At 44.4% G+C, this 27,315-nt stretch overlaps 1 protein-coding gene and 1 long non-coding RNA gene across 6 annotated transcripts in view; one reads left to right on the top strand and one right to left on the bottom strand.

Annotated features, from left to right (window-relative positions):
- LOC147758296 (uncharacterized) lies at positions 1-23,293 on the bottom strand. 2 transcript variants are annotated; one of them, XR_015325136.1, is made up of 5 exons: positions 18,572-23,293; positions 17,940-18,234; positions 15,975-16,000; positions 1,119-1,290; positions 1-442 (listed from the first exon to the last, which is right to left on the bottom strand). It is a non-coding gene; the product is annotated as an uncharacterized LOC147758296 (long non-coding RNA). The 2 variants fall into 2 exon arrangements; XR_015325174.1 differs by lacking the exons at positions 1-442; positions 1,119-1,290; positions 15,975-16,000 and adding an exon at positions 16,527-17,727.
- Positions 1-27,315, top strand: part of LOC111245160 (bone morphogenetic protein receptor type-1B-like) — a 45,045-nt gene that overhangs the window by 6,413 nt on the left and 11,317 nt on the right. For all 4 annotated transcript variants that reach the window (XM_086984412.1, XM_086984513.1, XM_086984468.1 and 1 more), the window contains one exon: positions 23,289-25,454. In XM_086984412.1, coding sequence (XP_086840538.1) covers positions 25,046-25,454 — 409 coding nt within the window. In that variant the 5' untranslated portion in view covers positions 23,289-25,045. The remainder of the gene's footprint in view (positions 1-23,288; positions 25,455-27,315) is intronic.

The following is a 27,315-nucleotide window of genomic DNA, read 5'->3' on the forward strand; positions in this document are numbered from 1 at the left end:
ATTTAAATGAATCTTTTTGCATGTCCTTAAAATATCATTCCTTAGGGCTATGCCTGTTCGATATGGGTGTCAATGAGCCCGATTACACATGCGATTCGGTGCCTAAACCATTTAATAATCATTTTCAGTATATTAACCTATTAATTGTAGCCATACACCAACAACTGCACCAACATATCTTTTTTTTTCAAATTACACACGAAAAATTCGAACAGAATTAAATTTGGGCTCCGAAAGTGTATGTATCTGCGTGTAACGCTAGAGAAATATGGCCACCTTTTCGGTCTAATACTATAAAATATGTCGAAAATAATCATATTTTAGGATATACATATATTTAGGTACGTATTATATTCCCAGATTTATACCAGACAGATTATTCGATCATTGTCTGCCTTGGGGTCTATGTCATAAACACACGTCTTCATGGGTCGTCATGGGTCTGAAATGTTTGCATCACATGTAACATGAATGTAATATTTACATGATTATTCCAGCTGTTGTTGGGACAGCGCCATGTTGCGCAACGTCGCCGCCTAAACTAACCTATTTTAGGCCAGTTACAAAACAGGTATTAATTGATATAACGGAGTCTATCACAACGCTTGAAGGGTGCTAATCTAGAACCATCTCATCAGCCCAATCCGCGAGCTTTAATCATGTTCGTATAGATCGAATTGACATAATCAATAGTGATCGATGTTTGCGGTGAAGTTTTAAATCGATGTGACGATCAGTCTGGAACTGTATATGATAGAAAACAAATGCAAGAGACATAGACAAATACTGCGTAACAATCGGTTTATGCTATAAAATGTTACTCAAGAGACGGGCATAAAGATGATTTAAACTCTTCTAGTGCTTTGTAAAACCTTATAATAGAAAATAATCTTCTTCACGGGTGACCATCTGAAACAGCTGTGATTCTCTTTCTTTGCGACGATTCTGTCTAAAAGTAGCTGCTGGATCAGAGATTGCAGTGAAAGTGAGACGGAAGCATCGTTCTTTCTGAAAGACCTCATCCGTGAGTAGCGAGACTTAAAAACGGTGTGAATCTTTTGACTTGTGGGTCGGCATTTCGACAGCAAAGCTCGAAAGGGAAGTAAAAACTAACTTACGCGATCCGACGTTCTCATATCAGCAAGTTTTCTAAAGCAGAAAATGGGCCTCTTGCAGTGCGCTGCTGATTCCGTTCATAGTGAAATAAGGGAGAATTTACCCCTCCTTGGCGCCATCGCTCCTCGCTTAAAACGGAAACGCAGTCGTACCACATCACGTGTGGCCAGGGCTCTAAAGTAGCATTATACAAGCTGGAATTATTTTCTGTTCATAGATTATAAAAGGAAACATAAGCAGTAGCGGGTTACGTGACACTTTTTCGGTGCATAAAAAGAGAACGAGTGCTGAAATTGCCATTTTAAGAAAATAATTTTGGCGACGGTTAGACGTTTCCAAGTTAGGACGTAACGCAGACGAAAACAAAGAAAAGCATTTTATCATACTATAGTACCGGCATCTTGTTAATGCATGTTAATAAATATGTTACTGCTTATGTAGTTTATAATTTTTGTTTCCACGTGGAATTGGTGCTAGACTAAACACACAGATCTGAAAGACAAGTATAATCAAACGTGGTCTCAAGACGTGTTTAGCACGCTCGAGTTCCACTTCTTTTTATGATATGCACGTGCACATACACATACCCCGTTACACGTCTTTGCTAGCGAGAGATCATTGTCAGAAACCTATCAAAGTGTAGCTACATTTTTTAAGGCATGACGTATAAAGATTTGTATGTATTTATACCAAAACGAAGTATTGCTTATCGCCAAGCCTCGAATACAAAAAGACTCAGAAAACCTTCCGTTCTCCTTCTAGACGACCACATTGTGTCTGTGTATAGCGGAAAGTATCTTACCGCTATTTATACTACACGCGGTGCATATTTTATACATCATAGCGGGATTCTAAAAAGGGGTTTGAATCGCAATAATGGAAGGAATGAATTGGGCGCAAAGCATTATGGTAAAGCTGCGAAGCGGAAGAAACAGTCAAAAGAAAAGCGAGAGAAAGACATTGAATCGCAGTTGGATCAGACGTCAAACGACCATCATGGTGTGTGGGGACGCTGAAACACCAACAGCAGACGATGGTGGCCATGGCAGATATCGTCATGCACGTAGAGGGATCGAGCAGGCCGCTTCCGTTGTTAGCGCCTAAAGTCAGCTTGGATAAGTACTAGCACAAGACGCGCTACCGGATACCGGGTATTGTCGCCGTAAAGACGGTGATTTAAGCAGCGTTTGTTGAGCCATAGCGGCAGCTGCAAAAACTGTGGCGGTGGTTGCTAAGCCGCTAGACGCTAAACGTCCAATGGCCCTTCGACTTTTTATGCGGGGACTTCCGAGCAACACTGAGCAAGCACTAGCAAAAGCTGTTCCAGTAGCAGCTGTAACAGACGCACAATGAAACCCAATTGAAGAAAGGGGTGCGTTGACGGGAAAATGTTTGTAATAAACGGAGTTTAGAACAAGGGAAAACTAGCGAGATGAAAGTAGCTGAAGCTTACTGACTGCTGCTATCGGTCGTGTTGGCGCAAGTTAGTGCAAGTTTGCTCAGGATTGACTAAAGAGGGATGGAAAATCGTGGTGAGTACAAAAATCACCGCTTCCTGGCCAACTTCGAAGACAAATAGTTTTTGAAGATCAGTGCCTACTTCGGCCGTCGCCCATCGCCGGCAGCGCACCCTCTTCGTAGAAAAAACTTCCCTTGGCAGATTCCTATAGTCAATATCGTCACCGCCGTAAAAGCGATACTTTTTTGAATGCCTTGCCTCATCATTCCCTACTTTTTTATGGGGATGTATTCTGGGCTGTGTGCATTTTCGTTATTTGTTATCGATCGTTTCGGGGTCGTTGCGAAGACCGTTAGCATCTACGTCCTAAAAAACGCCAAGTGGGAGGAGAAGGGACTCCAAATTATGCACCTATGTGTAAGGAATTCGAAGAGCAGGTTGGCGCCTTTTGTACGGATCAACTAAAACGGATCTGTTTATACCCGAACCTCAGTTCTACGACACAAGTTTCCAAGCTCTGAAATTTTTTCAAAGCAGCGAGGAAGGTTTAGCCAATCTACGCTAACATACGTGCGTTCTACACTACCGCAGTTCTTGTGACTGCTTTTTCTTGCGTGTGTTTCGAGGCATCGCACGCATTTACACAAACACGTCATGCCAAAATCTAGACTTAATGTCTCTTTCGGCAACAAACCTTGTCTTGCCTTTGCCTCCAATGTTATAGCTCGACTCAGCGATGGGCAATGGTAAAGGACGGCAAAGAGCCCTTCCTTTCAACCTAGCTCGTTCTTTTGCCACACGCGATCATGACATATCCAGCGCGACAGAATCAACAAGGAAAAGGCGATTTCAAAGCAAGAGCAAGCAACCAAGCGTTAGCGCGGTCGCCTACGTTCAAGAAATGGGTTTCGACGGGTTGGGACGAAACTTGTACTCACACAGCTAGCCGATTATAGCCGTGCTCCTTTTCGATACAAGGCAGTATTCGCATGGGTGCTTTAGGAGCGAACGGGGTCGCGTTCTAGTTAGATGAGTTTTGACTCTTTCTTGCTCCTTGGTATCTATGTACGAACGTTGTCGTTCGCAGAAAGAAGCGTACGTGGTAAGAAATAGCTGAGTCCCGTTGCGAATGGGTACAGGCGAATGGGGCTAAAGTTGTATGAAATGAATGGGCAGGGTCACATGAACAACGAGCCTTTTTGATCTCAGTTGATGTTCTGGAAGTGAGTCATAATTCCCCAAAATTTTTACATTTTTTTTAAATAACATAGTTGTCAGCCAGATACCTGGGAGATGCTCCGACGAAAAGCAATACTCATGTTGGTCACACGATAAAATGTGGAAGCACAATGTTCTCTCGTCAATATTCAATAACCTAACGGCAACAGGTAAGTATATAAATAGTAAACATATTTTAACTATTATTACACGCACACAGTTTTTCATTTACTATAAATTGTCATTTTCTTCTTTTCAATTTCGTATCTTTCTATAATAACAGTACCTCAGTGCCGTTTTCCTAAAGCTGTCGTACATTCAAGGTTATATTCTTCGCGAGGGCGTGGGTATGCCATTTCTCAATAAGATCAAAGTAAGGTCCGCCTACACAACCATACTCAATAACTGATATCGTCAGTTTGTCCATAATCAGCCCATCCTTTTACGGGCAGTTGTAATCTCCGCACTGGATCCCGTTGTTGAACCTGTTCTCGTGCTGCACATGCATGGAGCAGGATAACGAACATAAAGCAGTTTGACTAGAGATCTCGTGTGGTCCACACTTTCCGCGTCCTCCTCAATAGAACCACGCCCGCTCCAAGTCTATCTTCTCTGTATTTCTCCAAATACGACGCCTCGGTCATCATTGAGTATCTAAGGAAAGGCCAGAATCCAGTCGGGCATAACCTAGATTTTCCTCAGTCATTTTCGCTGCAACGCCATCGTTCCCTAGCGGCCTCAGTACTTTTCTCTTTTTTCTCTTTTTCTTTGAGCCTATGGCTCCGCTTTTTAACTTGCAGCTTGTCTCTACTTTCGACGTACCTACCTAATGCCATTGTCATCCTTGTCTTCGTACTAGCGGAACTAACTCGCCATCTAGCGGGAGTCAGCTTGGTCCTGAAGACACGACAGGGAGGGACAGCCTGCGTCCAGCCCAGATCCAACCAGTGGCGGCGATCCTACCTAGACAATCACGTACCTTTCGTGTGTTCGTTCGGCTTGTCATGCATCACAGCTGAGGACAGTCTGTCTGCAGGTCTTCTGCTGCTCGCGTCTACAGAGAGCCCTTCTTAGCTTTTCGCTTTGTCTGATTGTGCGATTCGATTAAGCTTACGACGAATGCGATGAGATGAAGACGGCCCAAGATAAAGCACCAGTATGTTCGAGCCATCGGAGACATGAATAGTCCCGTGGGCAAGTCTTCCTTTGACTTCTTTCTGGCCCTATGAACAGCCAGGGCTCCAGCAAGCAAATCAGACTTTGCCAGTTCGACATCGGTACGGCAGGCCGAGCATTGCTTTGCAGCTATGTAATAACGTACGAGGTTAGCAATATTACCTGTGATGGAACGTAGTCAGCGGGTAATGTACGACATAGGGCCGGTCAGGGCGAACTAGAAGGGGGCGGCCTGCATTTTCTACCCTGCTTTTCATCTCCTAGTGCTCTACATCCTTATCCATTGCCAAGTATCATCATCCTATGCTTCAAGTACATGCAATCTTTGTGACTCCGTCAGCCAGCTCCGCTTAGTCTCATGATGATTCAGCCTTCCCTTCGTCCATCTTATTAGAGCAGGCAAACTTCCCTCATTTTCCATTTTCTTAATTATCGCTGGCTACTCTGCTCGCTGGTTTGCGAGCGCTTGATTTGCGGCTTAAACTATCACCATCGCTATCATCATGATTATCTAGCTCCGTCGAACTAAAGACTGCAACGAAGTATGTCACCCGACTAGCGCTACCCGGCAGTATTTGTACGACTTGTTCTACAAACATCGTCGCTAAACGGACCTCCGACTGAATTGGAGTTAGATGTTAGAATCCACTGAGCTAAGTCAAAAGTAAGGTCTACCTCCTCCGTCCGATCTCGGTTCAACCCTTCGCGAGCCCATCGTGAGGACGTCAAGATTCGGAGCGGGAAAAAATAAAATGGAGAAGGGAAAGACCGAGCGGAAAAAGATATATCACTGAGCTTTAATTATATATATATAATTAAAATAAATTATATATATATATATATATATATATATATATAATATAATTGAGCTGAAACTAAAGTTATTTTTCAACTACGGCGTGCACGTACAACGCAAATCATGACTGTGGGTGCGGTATCAGGTGCCATGAAACAGAACCCACTTTCATCCTTTTTTTCGACGCTGAGCAGTCCCTTCGCAGCGGCTCATTGTAGCTATTTGACATTATACATCAAGTTGAACTTGCTCTCCGGAGAATGTTCATGGCGGTTGAGTAGCCATGGGCTGCGTACAGGATCTAGGATTCCGCCGATCCTCTAAAACGCCTCATGCGACTGGACAAGGCGTTTCAGTCATAACGCATAGGGATTTTGTCAAGGAGGGCGTCTTCTTTCCACGGCCAAAAGGTAGAATCAAATTACGAAACAATCGTTATAGATGACCACGCGATTGTACCTGGCGGCTGCGACTCTACCTGCTGCTACTTCAGTTCCTGTCTAGCTGTCCTCTTGCATAATAGCTCCTTGTTGTGTCTCTTCTGCTCACCTAGTGAGAGAAGAACGACATGACAGAAAGTAGGAGGGGTTATCTTGGAGAAGCCCTATATGGACGACCAGGGAGTGGCGACTTCTATGTGAAGATAGAAGGCAATAAGCTGGGTTTAAGGGCTGCAACGAGCCCAATTGTCGAAGTGCTGTGCTAGTATTGGCGAAAGGTCATGGTTCCGGGGTAGGGAAGTAATCTTGCTAAAAGTCACCGAACAATTCCTTTCCTCCTTCTGGCAAGTCCTGGAGTTTCTCCTTTGTACGAAGGACAATGCGCTACATTCTCCACCACTACGACCAACAGCAAGTGGCTCTGTCTGCTCTTCGTAGTCTACCCCAACCCAGAAAGCACTCATAGATCTCTGCGTCTAAGAGTGTCTAACCGACCCTTTGAAACAAGTCAACTTCTATCAGAGTCAGAGTTTGCACCTAGTTGCATCGTTGTCCGGTAGCGTGTCGTCTGATACTCCTAAGGGTATTTGCCTGTATATATATGTGCGTATTTGTTTCGTGACTGACCCACGTCTTCATAATCCATCTTACACGCCTTTTCCCCTTCTTCTAGTAGAAGCTGTTCTCTCACCCTTTTAGCTCTTTTCCTCGGGCTATCGCCGTGTTGTCTTCTGCTGTGAAAGAAAATGTCGAGGCCAAAGAGGAACTACTGTCCCGCCTTTGTAGGCATAGTCGCTGCTCATGTAATGGGCAAATTCGCTCTATTGTGAGCACCCCCTCCCATAGCAGGGTTAGTTCGGCTGGCTTGTACAGCCTCATATCTTCCATCGCTCTTCGTGATGGAAAAGCTGTTAGACTACACGCAGCAGTATGTGAAGAGGCTCTAAGATGATGCGTCATGTTGGTGTGGAGCAAGGAATGCCGGTATCATGCTGTCGTATATGGGCAAGCCAACTATAACTGGTTGTAGAATTCCCGCTATCCGTTAGTAGTGCTTTGGCTGCCCAGGACCCTCTCGTTCGCCTTCCAAACGCTTACGCGAGCTCCTACTTTATTTCGCGCTCAGTCTCTTAGTTGGCTCTTGCCCCCTTTACCACAGTTCTTCTTGTGCGTTGTCAGTTCCTCTTCGAAAGCTCTTCCAGTACCGAGACTTATGGGGATAGGGACTTCCTTTTACACACTCAACTTCAAGGGTTTGCCTGCTCTTGTTCTTTGACTTAGCCCTTCTTTCGAGCATGCGGAGGAGGATGTTCGTGCTACTATTTTATCTGGCCAATGAGGCGAGGGCAGCGTGCAGTATCGTTACGGCGAAGAAGGTATGACACACTCGTGGACAGCTTAGCTCGTAAATGCTGCTATTGTGGCAGTGTACTTCCATATTTTACTATGTCTCTATGTGGATGTCTGTCGCTCTGCTATTCATTTTATTAATCTAGTTGTTTAGCCAGCAAAGACACCACGTGTTGTGACGTGCAACTCGGCTTCGCCTCGTAAGCTACACGAACTACCCGTTGCCGACTCTAATCGGTACCAGTAGTACAGTCCTTATCACAGTCGTAGCTATCAGCGGCATCTACACACCCTCCTATCCTAATATCGTTTCTGCTCATTGTCCTAGCTCAATAGTTTGCCCCTCTCTTCTCTATGGTATGTCGGAACATCATATTTAGAGATAGAAAATGTATTCTTAGAGGAAATGTCTAACACCCGTAAAGAAGCGGCCTTGAGCCGATCTTAGCTTACGGGGGCAGATTGTAGCTCAAAGACTAGCATTCAGTAATACGAGAAGACCAGCGTGCGAGTACTTTTTGGCGTTTCATCCGACCGTTCTGCATTTGCCCCTTTCAAGCTATGTACTTTGTCATTCAGGTAAAGGTAATTGCGGCCTGTTTCTTGATGATCGTTTTATCCTAGGTAGATGGTCGTCTTGCAGGCCCACTTCCGAACCGTTTGTTTGGCAACACCGTTCAAGTCGGATTGCCATCACGCAGCTAGAAGGCTGTCGCTTGCTGGTCCTGTCCTAAGATTCAGCGGTGTATAAGACAAACCCCCAAGCGATCGGGCCTGCAATCTGATTTCCGCGCCACCGGACTTTGACCCTAACTCCATATCATCGTGCATCACGTAGCTTACGCCTAAGGCAAGCCAAGCCAAGCTTTACGACGCCGAGGAATTCTTTCGCCTCCTCTCATCGAGGCTATTTATAATGAAAAAAGGCAACCTCTTTAGTTATTGACGGCAGACTTTCACTGCACTTCTATCTAGTGGGAGCAGACAGGCCTTATTTGTGCATATCCATTCCTTTGCTCTCCCAACTCTGAACTAAAATGAAACACGGTGAATGGTAGACCTCTACGTCCACTGGTAATCTTTCCGCATTCGCCCTGAAATCTGTATTAAACTATACAGTTCTTGACGGGGTGGTTTATATACATTACGGTACGATATTTCCTCGCAATATTTTGACTTACAACAAGAGGTACATAATTCAACTCAGGAAAAGTTTGTCTATTATTACCTTATTTGACTTAACCTGTATCTGAACCAGTTCCAACAGCCGTACTCGGCGAACTGCAGTCAAAGGCGATTAGTCATGTCACTCATCAACCACTAGATGTGTATGTTGATGCATCCGTCTATTGTGACAATCAGTGGAAGATTCTTATTTGCGCCCGACTTCATAGCTTTCACTTTTTTCTTGGTTATCATCGCGAAGACGGCTGTGGCCAAAGCTCGGCTGAATACCAGCCCTTCTGCTGTTACCAAACCTCGTCCGCTGCAATCTCTTCAGAACAGCGGTGTCGCCGGGGTACAAACCGTCATCCTCGGGTCTTCAAAATGGGCCACATATCCGTTCCTTGCACTAGTCTTCCTGCCAAGCAGCGACGGCAGGATATGTTGCTTGCCACGCCACATCATAGTCCCTCGTTGTTCTTTGTTGCCCTTTCGTGGTTACGTCAGTCTACCAACCCTTTACAAAAGTACGGGACGCGCTTCCTTTTCCGGTGCTACGTCCAGACCGTATTTAGCGGCGAAACAGACTGTAGTCAAAGAAGGAGCGGGAAACAAGAAGCAGGATATCAGCAAGTCAGCGAAGTCGGTAAAGAACACAAGAAATGGCGAGGATGACTTGGTTAGTGAACGAATCGGTTGGTGGATTGCTCCTTGGTAGTTGCCTGGGTCAAGACGCTGAGCCAAACAACAACCTTTTCCCGCATTATTGCTGGCACTCACACTATTGTTTCTGTTTTGTATAAGGAACTATGGTACGATTATGCCGTATTTTCATAATAGTGTCTCTTTCGAATCACAAAGCATCCGCAGTTTGCCCCCTTTTATGACCATATGGGCTTGCCTTTTGTCACCACTTGCCATGCTCACAGGCGAGAGAGCCTCAAGGGAAGACAAGCAGGTCGCTCTCCTGGAAGTCGCTTCGAAGACACGCCGTGTTATTACCGGCCCAGTCAGTGCCGAACAGCAGTGGTTTATTGTTTGCTGTTGAGGGATGAAGCTGATTTTCTTTGAGAAATAATCTTTGAGCAAAAACCGAGAATTGAACGAGGCCTGAGTAAGGTTAGAGATATGACGAAGATAACATGGACAGCGCTGAAATCGAAATACAGCTTTTCAGTACAGCATCAGTTGTAGAGCCGGTACCTCATACCTAGTTGCCATTATAGCCGCCCTCGTTTGCTTTTTCTTCATTTTACGTCGAGCTTAGTTGTCCCACCTTCAGGCAACTTCTCAGATGTTGTATACTGTAGTGATTGCTACCTCAGTTGTCGCGGAAAGCCAATGTGATAGTATTTGCCTCAAAGTTCAAGCCGCACCCCAAATGCCAATTCCCTATTTGCTAATGGATGATTGTATTGACAAGCCAGGACGAAGCCTTTCCCTTTCTCAATTTGTAGCTGATCCGCATTTTCTCGATCGGAACGGACCCTAATCGACGGCCATTGGGCCACCCAACAGAGATTCATCCATTGAGCCAGCGGTAGCAAACTCATGAGCGAACAGCATCCTCGAGGCTCCTTTAATATCAAGTGCTGGAGGCGGCATTTAGGCCGTTGCTAAGAACAGGCGCGCGTTCGTCCACGATTCTTTTTGTACGTGAGATTTTGACAACGCCGCGACGCATATCGATCATTTACTTATGGGAAAATGTATGTGCGCGTGAATGCGACGAACCCCTTTATGTGTCTTAACTTAGCAATTTTCTCGTTTGGCGTCGTACTATTGAATTTATCGTTATGTAGAAAATAAGTCAGATATTTAACGACATAGTCCGTAGACTCGGTCATCACCAATGGAGCAAATACAGAAAACGGTGTTACCAGTTAAGAAAAAGAGCTTAACAAATGGTACCAGGTAGGATACGTGAATTATATGTTGCCTGTTGTTTTACCGGTAGATCAGGAAACATTAGCTTGGCCCAAAGGAAACGAACTTAGCTCAAGGGCCGCTTTGTTGACGTCACTCTGCCAGCAAACTTCAAACCTTATTAGTCTTATACTAATGAACAACGCTAGGTTACTAACTTCCGTATCCAATTTGTCCAAGTATCAAAGTAAACTCACTTGGGGTCAGTACACAAAAACGTGTACTTCGGTATTTGATACTAGCGCTTGATATGTTGCATCCTAGAAAAAAAATGTAGCGTTCAGTAGAAAAAGTCCCCTTGAGCTTACCCCACTAATAGAAAATACCGTCGGTATACTAGTATCCACATAATAGATACTTCGTGTGAAAAGATCATTGCAATTGAGCGAAAAGGATAACAGAGTTGAGCGTAAGCTAGCGTGACGAGCGCTACATTGTTACATCGTACACACCACCCAAGCTCCGAGACATAGATGCTCTCCTGGAGCATTGAAGTACCCTTGATGAGCACTTACACACGGTGAGAGTCGCACCTTTTGTTGGTTCTACTGTCCCGTTCGTAGATCGAAGCAAGCGAGGTGGCAGAAGAAGACGAAGGACGAAGCAAACGGTTTTTTTTTGTAGCCCACTAGTGGAATGGCCCACTAGGAAGAGATCTAAAGCGAGCTCAAATTGAACCTTCGCGTAAGTGACGCTGTCTTCGAGGCTGCTACTGCCCTTGTAATTCGTCCCAAGGGGGTAGCCAGCCATCCAGCAGAACAGCCCGAGTGGGAAAAAGATCTGGTACAGACAAGCCCCGCTCAGGGCCGCGTACCCTCTGTTTCGCAAGCTAAATGCTGGGTAGGGCGTAGACTATGGTGCGTTTGGCTTTCAAAGAGGTGGAGGCCGTTGTCGGGTGCTGGGTTTTTTTTTTTTAAATAGCCACTACACTCGCCACCGTGGTCCGTTAATGCCACAATGCTCCCTTACTGGCTTCAGTGCTACTTAAGAGGAGAGATAGCATTCGCCGGCTGAGTCCGTCTCAGTCGCCATGAGTAGGAAGCAGTCTGCAGTGAAAATGCATCCGGAGGGAATCTTTAGATGGCGTATGGAAAAACGGCATATAGGGGGGTGAAAACAGCAGTAACAGAACCCCATCTAGTTGGTACAGCGCTCCGAACTCGCTGAGCTAGACCAATGACGAAAACCCAGAATGGACGAGCATATAAGCGCGGGCACTTGCTTCACCCTTACGGCTACTGGAGAAGCGCTACGATGAGAACATCATTCCTGATTCTTGAGCTTTTCAATTTCAAGGATCGCAAAGAAACGGCCTGTCGAGGGCCCACAAAACAAGCGGGTAACGCGGGCAAGACAAGCGCACAAACGAGACAGAAATATAAGTCTCCCAATGCTGCTAGGGGGTAGAAGAGGCCATCACAACTGCAAAACAAGAAACTAAGTCTTAGTTGTAATCAAGGCAGCATTGATTGTTGGAGCGCGTGTTTCAACAGTGCACCGTAGAACTTAAAAGCGCCGCGAGCTTTTTTGCGGCCTTATCACCTCCACACGTTCTGCAGTACCGTGTCGTAACGGTCGTTCCAATGATGCAGACAAAAGCTTCCATAGAATTCCTGGTAGACCTTTTTTCTATCATTGTTGCTTTTTCGGCAGTGGGCGGTAGTGATCGGGATAACAAAGAACAACTACTCCTCTCCGTAGCCAGTATTTTTGTTATCATTTTAAAGCTCCTTGGGGAAAAATTTTCGGTACTTGCGTTTCTGTCGAATATCGCGACGTTGTCCAGTGGCTACACCTAGAGGTTTAGGACCCGAAAAAGGTCAGCTATTGCCAGAGTCGCCGTCAGCGAGGCCCGGCGTTTCTTTGGCTCTCACTTTTTGCGTCCTTTTCTTCTTCCTTCTATTGTGCGGTGTAAGCCACCCACCTTACTAAACATCGCACGATGAGGGTCTATGAGGAACATTCGAAAACGGGCTCCACGTTATGCGCCCTCTTCGTTCTCTCAATAATACAATATCTCGTCCGACCTGGCTGTTAAGGAAACTGTTTCGCATTCCGACCACAGCCCCCCCTCCCCCCCCTCCGTAAGGTACGGGCTACGATGAGAAGTGTAGACGAGGCACGAGACATCGCGGCCTAGCGCAATGATAATAGGGCAAAAAGCGTTGCCTATGGTAGGCTGGCCGAACTTGCCTCGGGCCTCTCAGAACGAGACTGAAATGCATTCCTGCTTGCCCGAAGAGTTTCACGCTCACGTCCCACTTTGGTCAGTGAAAACATTTTTTTTTTACCAAAGTAAATATCGTAACCCCATTTCGTATCTAGCTACGAGTGATAAGTACTGTAACTCATATAGTGCTACTGCTGTTACGGCGCACCACAGCATATTTCTTCATTCGATTTTTCCTAAATTTCACGTGTATTCCATTCTGTTTAACTCGAAGAGAAGCCCAACACGGTAAAAAAACAAAATTTATAAGCATTCGCTTCTACTGAAAGCGAAAGCGACTGACCATCCATTCACGTTGTCATCTCTGATATGCCATACATACACAACAGCGATAAGCCACTCAACAAACATGCGCCTTCTCAAAGGCGCAGGGATTCCCTCTCAATTCTTTTTCTATATCACCCAGTGTTGCACTACTAAATTGAAATTTAACGTAATTTGTGATGTTATACATTGTCTGGTTTCCCAGTACTATTTACACGATTTACGTTACTTCAAGTATTATTGCGTTAATATGTAAACACAGTTGCCCTTCTGTGAAGGAGGTTAGATTACGAGGATTGATGATGTCAACTGGGTTTTCCAAGTTGGGGTCAGATGATCGATTCTATCCTCTACCGTCGTAACGAAAATAGGTATGATTCTCATTCAGATAATATCGTCCTACGGAGACAACGATCACTGCATTAGATGAGTATTAGTCTACACGAAATCCTTGCTTTCATCTTCTGCTTCTCTTGATCGTCTTCATCTGTATTCTATCCATAGTTTGGAGAGGGTCATGAACGCTCGTCGTTTTTGGGTATGCCATCGCTTTGTCCCGTTTAGGTTAAGAGCGTTTCTCTCGGCATAACTACATGCAACGACATGCCACCACCACTCCGTTAGCGTCTATCAGCCTGTCTCGTATCTACGTACTTTTTTATCGTATTAGACAGGCGATTGAGCCTTTTTTCAACAGCTAACAGGTTTAAATTGGCTATGGTGGGCTGTTCGAAAAAGGCGGAAGTGGTTTGGATAGGCGGATGGGAGCGGGGGCGTTTTGAGGAACTTTGAATTCATCGCTACTATCCCTCACCGCCCGGCCGCCTTGCTACAGCCTTGGCTGTGAGCTTGTCTATTATCGGCGAGGACTGTAGCAGCGGCGGCAGCGGCAGCAATGGCGACGTTTGCATTCTCGTAGAAGCTCCAGGGCAGATCTTCCTCTTCAAAAAACACCCCTTTTCTCTATTCTGTCCCTCGGATTCTATACATCACACTACCGCATCTATGTTGTATGGGTGAGCCTAAGCAGCGAAGTAAAAACCTGAGAAAGTTCAATCCTAGTGACAGCACAGTACACCGTAGCAAACACCAAACGTTACTACTAACTTGGCGGTAACTATTGCGTTCACCTCTCTCTTTTTAACCCTTCTTCAATGCTCTATATTCGCAAGAGACGAAAAAGAAGCGACCATTTTGCGGTGAGCAGTTCCGTTATGCTACGCGCGTAACATGCTACCAGCTCGACCCGCGACGAACCTTAGGACCAAGACCGTTTCGAGGGGCCGACACGAAATAGAGATTACGCATAACACGCGTCTCGCGTATCCATGAACATCTCGTTCGTTCTCGTGTTCTTTCCTTGTTTCACATTTTGAGATACTCCTTCATTCTCTGCGGCAGTCTCTTACTCTAGGCTCTGTTCCTTGTACGTCTTTGACAATTACGGTTACTGCCGCTATAACTCCGGCTTCCAGCTACTAGCGCAACTACGCCTGTAAAAGCCGTTGAACCTCCGCTGCCTGTTGTTAACCTTGCCTAGTTTATTCATGGTAGTCAGCATGACCATCGTCGTATGTTTTTTTCATTACTCGTGGGTATATACGGGCCAAGAGCTCGAGAACAGCAGGGCAACGTGAACTAGCAGCGACGAAATCGCGCAGAGTTGAGCGGTTGCCGTTTACGGCGAAAACATTTCAAGGGGAGATATTCGCTGTCGTACGGCCCGAACCACTAAATCCCCCTCGACGTATCTATGGGCCTCCGCTGCGCTCAACGATACTACCCGCGTAGTCATATACATCATTGCTGTTGCTACTGAAGCTACAGGCATTTCTATAGAACAGTGTAAGCAAAGAGCAATACAAGACCGATGTATAATATACCACAGCGGAAGCAACCAGCGCATGAACCTCTTCTCGAAGAGTTTATGTTTGGAAGGTATATATATGCATAAGGGAACAGATACACACTCAGACAGGCAGCACGGGATTCCCATGGGTTGTCCTTCAGCGGAAGGAACAGTTCACCGCCGCCGTCGCACAAGACAACAACAAACGATTTCTTCGCCTGGTCCCCGTTTTCCAGTAGACACCGCCGGTTTCGGATGTGCACGCTGGTGCAAGGAGATGCGCAACCATGTTGCCTTAACGGGACGGGATAAGGATGGTAGCTGTGGAGACTGCGTCCTGCAGTGTCTCCATTGGGTATCTGGAGGAATGGAAGAGAGCAACGAAGCAACCATTTCATCGTCTTTATTTGTTGCGGTGGGTGTGCGGGTAAAGAAGAAGCGGCAGGCGTCCTGTAGGTCCTACAAGGAATGCAAGCACAATAGGGATGGACGACAGCCGTTCTCAAAAGAGTGCGAGGGGAATGTTTGAATTTTGAATTTGCTATGCCCCTGAGTTTTCTCTTCCAGTATATAGATGTAGTATTTATTCAGCACAGGCAGTAACTACATATACACATCTGAGTCGTTTGGTTCCATTTAGCTTAGGTAATCAGCTGTGTCGGTTGAGCTTGTTTTTGGTAAGGTTACCAGCCCCATTAGCTTTTTACTTTCAACTATATATCTATTCTATTTAAAGGAGAGGTTAACAATATAGGAGCCATATAAACCATTTTCAGCGACGCGATCAAACATCATGTAGTTGATACGGGATTATTTGAACTCAAATAAAAGTAACAGTAATCATAATAATGAAATGGATTATTGTTGCCACCTAATTCTCTACTTCTGTTTGATTTTCCCATATCTATCATTTTAACTCTTGTCATTTCCCATTGCTCTATTTTTCTTATTCGGATTTCCTCTCCTGAGTGAATAGGACAACGTACCTGATATGCGCCGGGTTCCCGCACACCTGTAACACATTTTTCTTTACTTCAAGCATATATCTGTTACTAACTATAATCTAAACATCAACCAACCAACAGTTCTAAACTTCATATTATTGAGGTGAACGGGTAGTTGGGAATGAGCGAGGCGGGGAGGGTGGTAGGAACGGGAAAAGATGAAAAAATGTACGTAAATAGCAAAATTACCTGAAACAAACTGCATCTGCTTGGGAATCTTAAAAGACAACGAAAGCCATTACGAAACCGGGGCACCTAATATAAAGGCTAGTTCAAAAAACGAGTGGGGATAGACTGAACGGAAAGAAGCCGATTTGGCTGTAGTAGCTAGATGTCGTCAAGAGCCGCTCAGGTCGCTAACACAAGTACATTAGTTTATCGACTGCTCGACGAAGTAGTAGAGATAAACACTACAATAGCACGCTATACCACTAAAGCAACGGCAAAACTCTGTGAAGATGAGCGCTGAGCTGCACAGAATTCTCTGTTGCTTGTCCGCATCTTATTGGTTATAAAATAAGCACGCTTTTATTTGTAAGAAAATTAACCTCAGTTGCTGGTTTTTCCCCCTTTTTATTAGATTGCACAGTGAATTACATATAGGGCAGCCTGTTAGTTCTGAGCTATTTGTCACCTGTTTCCTTTCATTGTTTTCTCCCATCTGTATAAATTTCGTCTAAAGCCCGGCGATGTTCCTTGGTGTCCCGAATACTTTGTTGATGTTGCCAGCCGCTGTACCGTGACCCATCCCCCAACAGACCATGACCGCCACCTGCGCCTATATAACCCATCGTTATGCCTCGGTTGCGAAAGAAGCAATAGTAACATTGCCGTGGCATCATTGTGACGCTGCTATCAGCACTGTTTTGTTTTTGTCTAGGAAGCAACTTCTATTTAAGTAGTGTGCCTTTTCTTGTTCTACCACCCAAGCCACCGCAATTCTTTATTCTGATCCCCTGATGGAAATAGCGGTCGTGATGTTAAACTTACTTATTAATACCGGCAAACAACCTCAACGCCCTAAATCCATGGTACTTCTTGGAGTAACTGGCGGCGTAGGTCTGACCCACCACAGACCCAGTTTATTTCACTATTTTGGTTTTGTTGTGTGAACCGCAACCAGAGGAACACCGCCTGCGAGTGGGCATATATCAGCGACGCAAGTTACACAAGACAATGGATGGGTGATTGATATTAAGCGGCTGAGCACGGACCACTATGCCGCAGATAATATAAGGGGGCTGATGTGTGTGTGTAGGCGTGTTTGCTGTGTGTGTCAGGGCTTCAATTCAGCTTCTCAAACGACCACGACCTGGGTGTTGACCCCGAGTGAAACTTATACTAACACGCAGACAACTGTTGTTGAAGGCGGTATGGGATAGATGAGATCGAGCGGACGGTATAGAGAGGTTTAGAGATGGCGTTTTAGAGCGGCTGTCATTCAGGCAGGCGTTCGAAGGGCATCCGGAAGACGCACAGCTAAAAACCCAAAATGGGATGCGTGCCAATGACACTTTTGAACAAGACGAGAGTGACAGCAGCGATCGCAATCTTGATCATAAGCTAACATGGAGAAACTAAGCTAGGTCAACGTTCCCACGCCTCGTTATGGGACGAAACGACAAAATCCATCGCGGTTGATCCCTTACGTTCGACAGTTCATCCCTTTTTGTCCTACGTTCGCTCGCTCTGTCTTTAATCAGTAGGCAGGGTAGTCTGGGTGGACAGACGGGTCCTGAATCGAAAACACCAATGGCGAATGAGAGAATGCTAGTAGCGAAAGTCTGAGCTTTTCATGATGACTTTGTCAGAGCAAGCTGTTTGCTATTCCCTAGGGGTACCTCAGACTTCGTAAATAGAACGGGCCGGCAAACCGCTGCTCAGCAGGAGCCGCATTCTTGAAACCCCACTTGCTTTAGACGTAGCGAAACAAACAAAAACACTCACCGTAGCAGGGCGTCTCCGATAAAGGAGATTAACGGCATTTATCTCGATGACGCGCTGACTGGTATTCGGCGGGCGGTAGAGGGACCTGTTACTGGAGACTCTCTGCTAACTTTGCGAAAAGAAGGACCGCAGCATCACCTTCACGCGGTAATAGTGCCACAGGCAAGATTCCTGGTTGATTAGGATGGAAAGGGGAATTTCAAATATCCCTTCCTTTTTCGTTACCAGCATCGAAACTGGTAACGACTCTGGCGACTTGGATCGCTCGAACACTAGCTGTTATATCTCTCACATCCTGAAAGGTCGGTTTTAGTGAAGTTATAAAAAAATCAAAGAAAGACATAGGATCTATTTCTGAAAATTTTAAAAAATAGTTTGGCTTTAAAAAGACACCTTGTTTGTGCATGTAACCGCAACAAAGTGCGTCCTCAACACGTTTCTGAGTACGTTAGCACTGATCGATAACTAAAGTTAAGGGAAATCGCGTTGAAATCAATTTTGAATTAGATATAATATTCGGTGATTGTTTTTTCCAGCTCTCCTATATAAATTGAAGTTTTAGCTATGTGAACACGCAGTGATAATCAGCTGTAGCCACTCGCAAAACAGAACTTCTTTTACACTTTACTTACGGCTTAAAGGCAGACTGTGCTTCATCATGTCGCACACCGCTCTCTGAAATAGCAGACCGTCGACTATTCCGACACTCGCATGGGCCATAGTGCTATAGCTCGCTGTATATATCATAAACTTCCCAGCCACGAGCTACGTCTCGCCCGAAGCCGATTTGCTCTTCGCGTCCAGCCCCTGCTCGGATAGACCATCTCAATTGCAATACCATTTGCAATTGCGGCGCCGCTGCCAGCGAAAAAATGTCCACATCGTCTTCCACAGGCGGTTCCGTGCTGAAGAAACGAAGACCTATAGAAGGGGGCGCTGGGAAATATCCACGAAAAAGCTCGTCCTGTCTCTTATTGAGGAACCCACCGGTTTAGACGGACTGGGGAGAGTGCACAGCTTAAGGTCGTTGCATTGGCTGTTTGAGGTAAAGACGCATCCAACCAAAGCAGGAACGTAAATAAAGAGGTTGAAAACGCAACATAAATGACAACGACCCAACCGACCAATGCTGGCCCAGCCGAAGAACTCGCGGATTACCCCCGGAAAAATGGGAAGCTAAAAGCGAATAGAGAGGAAAAAAGAGTCGATGATGATGCGCCCGATCTCTGATGATCACTATTCACTTTGTGAAGAGCGTTCTGCCCCCCTGCAGTTACCCGGTCATCCAGATGGCGATGTAAGATTCTTTAGACTTTTACTTACTTACTCCTTTATCTCTCTGTATCTTGCTTAGAGGAAAACGAAGTGGCTACTATTACTGCTGTTGTTGGCTGAGTCGGAGTGGCAAAACCCAGCTGAATCGCTAAGAAAAACGCTCTAAGGACAAGGTAAGATCTAAACGTCGTGGGTATGTGACATGAGACGAAGGCTGGGGGGCTAAGCATAGGACAAGAATAATCGAAACCGGGTGGTGTCAGTACGCTCCTCCGCCCCTTCTTTGCCTCGCTAAACGTCGGCGTAGAGCATGAATCTTCAGGGTGAATTCCTGCCGGATCGGTCTACTTGTCAGGGGAATGCACGACTAAAGCTGAAGATGACCCTTACTGTTCAACTTATTCTCCTGTGCGGAACAAAGAGAAGCTTGACTGAGCTAAGAAGTTCGGGGCCAGTATACTGGGAACAAGCAGATTTTCTCAGGGCTTCTTTTGTCGAATCTCAACGTCGTCTCTGAGTAAGTCGCCAGCGCTATTGTTGTTGCCGCTGCCGGCGCGACGCGAATCGATTGAAGACTAGGAATTTGAGTGGAGTGGGCCGAAACATCGGGTAAGCTCCGCTGACAAATTGAGGCTAGTCAGTTGAGGAAAATAAATCGCGTGCACAGTATGGAAAGATATTGAGTGTCGTATTCTCAGTCACGGACGGTATAAATAACCGTCGTTTGATATTATGCGTTGCCAACTTGTAGCTTGGTGTACTCCATGATCAAGCGCTATAGAACTTTTGTTGGCATATGAAATGTGCGAAAGACAACAGGCACGCAGAATTAGTGCCTCACTCGCTGAATGGAAACAACGTATTTTTTCAACTGACATATTCTTAAAGACACAAAAAAAAAGATACCAAAAACGGAAACGATAAAAATGTAGCTTGTTAAAATCAGAGAAATAGCATTAGCTACATGGATCCTAATATACGTTCGCATCCTTGGCAATTTTGCGACGTGACAGATAAGTTAAGCTTGCCACGCTTACTTTATTAGCAAACATTCGTAAGTATACAGTTGACTTCCGAGAAAAACAATTTAGGCTGCATTTTCCTCAATGTTAGCTTCAAAGACAAGTTAAAATCACCTTGTTTATGAATATGATCCAATCAAGCACACTTGTCAAGTATCGCTGTCTGAACTGGCCCTTACATAAGGTAATGTGATTATCTTCAGAATATTAGCATCGTTGTGCCTGCACCTTCACTACGCCTTTCAACAGTGTTCTGACAAGATGGCGCCTTATGGTCCGTGCTATTATCATATAAGATACCTACGACCAGATGGCATTGCGGATTGCAACCAAAGGATTATTATATTGCTCAACCGTATATGTTTATAACAGTAGAGAAATTGTAAATAATTCTTCGAAGCACAAGTTTGCTTCGTGATTACATAGGTGCTCTGGTGAAGATTGCACACGCCGTCTGAAAAAGTAGCGTAGTGAATAGTGTCTATGAACTTGAATATATAAGGACATCTGAACCTCACAAAGGTAGAACGAAAATAGATCAATCGATTTTGGTTTGAGCTACCTTTTCGTCGGACAAATATTTTTCATACTATTAATTCGACTGAGTTTGTTCGTCACCGTAAGAGTTGAAGCGATTGTTGCGTAGGAAATCAGAGAACGGTAGTTTCGTGTTTTAGTGTTGTAAAAACCCAAATACCTAGATAGTTTTTGAGGAAACAAGTTTTGCATTGTTGGCACATCATAGAGGACTAGAAAAGCTTAGCTGGTCAGTAAGGCTCGTTTTGAAGCCATTTCAATAACTGATATTTTATCAGGCGTCTATCTTTTGCGAAGTCCTTACTCTAACAAGAACCTTTAGTTTGATCCGCTGTTCGATAATATTCGACGTTCGAGATGGTTGTCTCGGTTAAATACTAAGTCTGCATTGCGCAGGACCCGGGTCGAAGCGGTATGACATGACAACAGCGGTAATCTCACCCGAACTTCCAGGCAGAGAATAGGATACGCCAAATTATTTAAATCTGTATATAAATGCATTGACAATGAGACGCTATCAAACGGCGTTATCGTGGTCGAATTTTCCAGTACGAGATGAAACCTATAATAATAATAATAATAGCCAACTATATTATCACTTACTCAATGATCATTGCTATTATCAATCATCAGTCATAGTTGACTCTACAACAACAACAACAACATCCTATGATTCGGTCAACGATCCGTGCACGGTTTCTGTCAAAATACCGATGTTCTCCTATACTGGCCAGTGTTTGTCCGAACTCTCATGAAACACAATTTTTTTCGTGCCGCCAAATAGCTGCCAGCGAATTATACTGCTCTAATGTAGAACCGTAACTCTTCTTCCGGCTAAAACCAAGCAGATCCTGACGACTCGCATACGATAAATATTCGGAACCTGTCTGAAAAGGTGGAAAAAGCGGAGGGACACTCTTTGGCGATCAGATATTTTGTCGCTGTTTTTACTGCGTCGATAGTTTAAGATAGCGCGCGCTGTCGGCGTAAACCGCAGTGGCTGCGGAAACCCATACTTTTGCCTCAGCTATTCGATCGACATGGTCGCTACTTCCTAGGCTAGTAAAGCGAAATCGTAGAACGCAAAATTCGTTAGACGGCAATTTTTAACGGCCACTTCAATAACACGAATGATAAAATAATCTAGCAGTGCGTACATTGTATAACCTTGATACCTAAAACTCTTATCTAAATCATATCGTTGTTATTAATCAGCTTATTTTTTCTAAAATGGGGCTGTGATAAATATGAAGATTGAAAAATGCTCTTAACGTAAAAGTGAACACGCCGAACTCATAAGCGAATATTCGACGCACGTAGAAATTAAACCCAGATAATGTCTATACATCTTCAATAGATTTATAAGTCATAAGGAGAGACAGTTTTATGGTGGGCCGACTCCCTTAAGTTGTTTATTTGTATGAGCGTTTATTCAAATTATTGTTTAGCCGCAGTTTTTTTTTTATAGCGTATTTTTAATAATATTAAACATCATTATCATCATAATAATAAATCAAACATCATAATAATATCTTTTTAAGATTGTCTTAATGAAGGCGGCAGGAGACCCGCGGATGATATCGTTGTTCCGCTACGCAAATCACAATATCACGTTTCGCAAATGTTGAGCATTGCCTAAGCTCGTACTAGTAGACATCCGCATTTTTGTGATATTTTATTATCATCGTAAGATAAGACAGACTCATCTAAACTTAAGCGATATGTATCTTACTGCCGGTGCCGGTTGCATGGATGGTTCCATACCTTCTCGAACTCTATCTAATCTGTGCAATTTTATCAGATTAGAAAATTGGCTGGTGCAAACACATTCAGATGGAAATAACCAGCTTGTGACGTAGTGCACCCTTATATTATATGGATACAGCGTCTCCGTCGACAAAAAAAAAAAGATTAAATATATTAAGAAGCGTCATATTTCTCTGTCTACTTCATCTTCAATCTAAAAAATATTGTTCATTACGCTAAGCTAACATTTATCTAATATAATTTCGTGGAATAATACTACAATCCGAATATATCCGTATATATGCGAGTCAAGCTACGGGCTAATGGGCCTTTTCTGTACATTTTTTCAAGCTTTTTTGGGACCCTTACTTCTTTTGTACATATTGAAACATCGATACCCTAACTAGAACGCAATGTCTAAAACCAACCCTGTATAACGACTAACTTATACGTTTTCATAAGTGTCTATATGTATAATATATAGTAATAATAATTTAGTGTATCGCTAATTACTTTTATTTTGTCGCATGTTTCGTACCAGCTCGCATAATCTTCTTTCGATGGATCGCATTTTGTTAGATAAATTGGTTTCTGTATTCTCACACTATTCAAGTGTTACACCTCAACCACTTTGAAATATTTCTATTAATCAGCATCTTCCCTTATTACCGTAGTTTATAAACCTGACCTCCATTAGTGTTATAACGTTCGAAAAGCGCCTTATTAATAAGATTTTCTTCTAACAACCATTCATGTTCACCCTTTGCAGAGTTGAGTCTATGCAGCCCCAACCGTTTCGCGCCCTCCGTTAGTAGCAGACGACACCGTGGGGCCTGCACCCACGAACAACAAACAGCAAATATGGCGACCGCCGTCATTTCCGTAACCCAGCAATGTGGACGTAACCTAAGCGACGAATCCTTCGAACGACAACACGCCCCTTAACACTCATACCAGCAGAACGACTACGATATCAGCTGGACTGTAGCTATAACTTCCACCTCTAAAAACTCAGCATGAACTACGCAAGCAGTATGCCCTAAACGGACGCTGCAACACGAAGCGACGAATAAACCAGGTTCCGAAAGTGGCACGACGACAAAGAACAATAAAGAACGACGAGAATACGTGTTAGTCCCTATTTTATGGCTTGAACTAGAAGCCTAAATTACTGTCTGTTGTTTCAGTCTGTTGACTTCGGTGCGCCTGCGTCTGTTCACAGCGTTCGTTCACTGTGTGCGCCTCGCGATGCCCACATAAAGAGACGAGCGAATCATCACTATTTAGCGTGATCGGTACACGGTGACTTGCTGTCCGGGGGTGGCCGCGTCGCCTCCGCTGCTGGCAGAGCGAATGCTCACGAACGTATAAGAAAACTGAGGGAAAAGAGAGAGAAAGCGTGGAATCTAGAAGCGCCACCACTTGGCCTACCCGCCGTTTTTGGTGCGAAAAAGGAACAGCGCGTTTGTCGCAGGCAACGGCAACGCCAGCCGCAGCCGTAAGTGGCAGCTTAGCAGAACAACAGCGACAAGACAAGAAAGACTGGAAATGAAGGCGCACTTGTTGGGTTTTTACAGTTGTGGAGATAGTATTGGTATCTGTCGCTGACATTGTGCGCTGGGCATGTTTGTGTCTATGTGTATGTGTGTGTGTGTGTGTGTGTGTGTGTGAGTGTGTGAATATGTACGTGTGCTTCCAGAGAGTGGGTAACTCCGGCTGGCCAGGCAGTAACCATCAACAGCAGATACGCTAACGGCAACAGAACTAGTGGGTTAATCGTCGCTAGTCGATTTGACCTATTCGACAGACAGACAGACAAAAACAAAAAACGGCAACGCGACCAGGACGGCTGATTTGGGCTGCGAGCGCTAGTATAGTCGAGGCTGTCGCGACTTCTTTGATAGCAGCGGCAGCAGTCGTTCTGTGTGAGTTTGCTCGTCTAGTGTGATTTCCATCGTTATTATTTAATAATACTTAATAACGCATATTTGTTGTAATATCGAAGTTGGTGCTAACAACAGGAATTGATCCAGGCACTGAACACCAAAGGCAGTAATAAATATACAACGCATGAGTACACTGGGTAGCCGTGTGCGTGAGAAGTGCGTGTGATTATTTTTTTTTTTAAGTAAGCAGGAAAAACTATTACCAGAGCCTTGTCTCATACCGTTGATGATCTCGTGAGGACGATACAAGTAACAACTAAAGGGCGCGGTGATCGTAAGTTGGTTATAAGAAATGGCCAATAGTTGTGCTATATGACAAGCATCAGCTCTAATAGCTGCAGACGGAATAGTCCGTCGGAGGTGTGCGTTTTAGTTTGCTAGATGCGCTGGGCGGAGCAAGTGCAAAGTGAAGAAATGAGTCAATGCGTAGTCCGTACTTGGTAGTCGAAAGTCGTGCGCGGTCTCTAGTAGACGGTGGCGTAAAGACCCTAAATCCGATCATAACGGCCGAGTGTCACGAAGTGCCGTTCGAGATTGAGGCAAAATCAGAAAGAGGGTAGGCTCATCTGCCTGCTTCAATATGGGAATAAAGGATGCCCCCACATCGGCAAGAACAATAACAACAACAACGACTGCGGAATTACCAGCCATCACAAGGTTGGCAGCGGGTACAAATCTGAATGACAACCAAAGCGTACGTCGACAGCAAAGCTACTTAGAAAAACAACGACCCAAGCTCTATAGCTGGCCACAGAAGATTATGTGCTTGGACAGAGAGACGACACTTCAAGAGACCTCGATATCTTCTTCCTCATCAAATAACGGTGGTCAATCGCGCACGATGACTGTGGCAACATTTCAAAACAACGAAAGCGCAGCTGCAAAAGATGTCACGAGTTCACGAACACTGGCATCGTTTCCCAGGAATAGCGTACTTTCATCGATTCGACCCTTGATATTTGTGCTTATGGCAGCTACATCTGTAACAGGTAAGAGAAACGAATTTCAAGATATGCGTTAAAACATATGCGTCTTTTTTGCAAACTATTTCCCAAGTTAGACATATAGAAACAAGTTTGCTTTAAATTATCAAAAATAGAAAATATACCTTCCTGCATTCAGTGTATCTCGATATCGCTTTACTCAATGAACACATTTCAGTGCATAGTTCAGGTAGGGAAAATACGGTAAAATTCTTATTTGTATAAGAGCGTCGAGCGGTCACTTCGCCAAATCCAGCTGCGAGAGGCGTTCTATTAGGTTGTTAACTAGTCGATAGGAGTTAGACCTTAGAATATGGCCGACGTCAAGTTCCTAACATTGTAACAGGTACATGACTTAAAGGCCATTTAACATATCTAGAACTCTACTCATGCTTGCACGTTCGGGTCTGTTTATGCGTACAGATGTTGTTAAGTACTGAATTTAGTCAATACGGCGGCCTAGTATATTTAGTAGTTTAAATAATCTTTTATTTTAATAGAAGAACGACGAGAATAACGTATTACATTTTTTATTTATCCTGCCAATTAGTTCGCTGGCCACGTTGAGACATACCGTTACGTTTTTTTTGGGCTAGTTACTCCGACGAATTAATGAAAATTTCAGTACAAACTTATGAATCAAATAGAGGCCAGCATGTAAAGCTGTCAAAGCCCTACGAATGTTTCTGCTCAACGAATAAAAATGATATTCTCTGTTAACTTATTTACAAAGTTCATTATTTTGTGTGTTAATAAAAAGTGTGTTATACTTAGTTTCAGTTTCAACGTTTGTATTAGCGATGTTGATTATTTTATAAACAGCTGGAGCACAGCAACATGTGTGACATTTTTCAGTACATAGTGGAAAAAAGCAGAAAATTATTTTTGTACGATTTCAACGATGTCCGACAGCAGTCAATATTTTCAGAAAAATATTTCAGCTTTGACTTGGCATGTTATTTGATATGTGTATGTCAATCTAACGCATCAATAAAATTATTATTATCCAGATTACTTCATTTGTATCTAAGTATGTATTCGAGATACTAACAGACGGTGTGCTCGAGCGGAAGGCAAAAATATGTCGCTGATGTAATTTTAATATCGGCTACTACCTTGACCTTACCGAGCAAACCGCGAGTCACCCCACCAAGCGGACGTTGCTTGTCTGAAAGAGTCATCGCTATTCATTCCGCGCTAGCCAGCCTGTTAGCGGTTACGAGTTAACTCATCCTTTGAAAATCACTACTATAGGTACATTGTATTTCTCTCATATATAACTGCTATTGCAGCTGCTAGCACCGCAGTTATGGTTGAGCATTTTGAGGCGTTCAGCCGTCCGCTGTACGACCATCGTCGATACCAGCGCTCGGTTGCAACGTTGATTAAGCAGTGGCCGTGCTGTACGCGTGGACCACTACCCTTTAACGCGCGATCTCTATTCGCCTCTCTGTTTTTCGGTCTCTGCGTGTCTCGTGTAGACAGCCTATCCATTCAATCAGTTGGCCTTTCTGAGTCTTCTTTCTCTAGAAAGAAGGAGAACTGCTGCGTCGAAAACAGGACCACATGCTCGCAGTAGAGCTGTCCGTCCGTCTGTGGTATGCATTCTCAGCAATAGAGTTGACAATCTTAGCATCTTCTTGCAGTTGGTAGCTAAGCTTGGCGTGCCCTTATTACGCGCGCTATTCTAGCTACTTACTGACTAACTGGTGACTGGCTGCTTCTCACTGCAACTGTCCTTTGGGATCCCAACCTAAACGCTGTTTGCGTCTATTAGAGACCATTCGGTTTATAGGTGTAAGCGTATGGAATTCGGCGAACGAAAACAGCAGATGATACGACTAAGCATATCCAGGACTGCTATATA

This window comes from Varroa destructor, unplaced genomic scaffold (genome assembly GCF_002443255.2).
Source record: "Varroa destructor unplaced genomic scaffold, Vdes_3.0 BEIS01000001.1, whole genome shotgun sequence".
NCBI classification, from domain to species: domain Eukaryota; kingdom Metazoa; phylum Arthropoda; class Arachnida; order Mesostigmata; family Varroidae; genus Varroa; species Varroa destructor.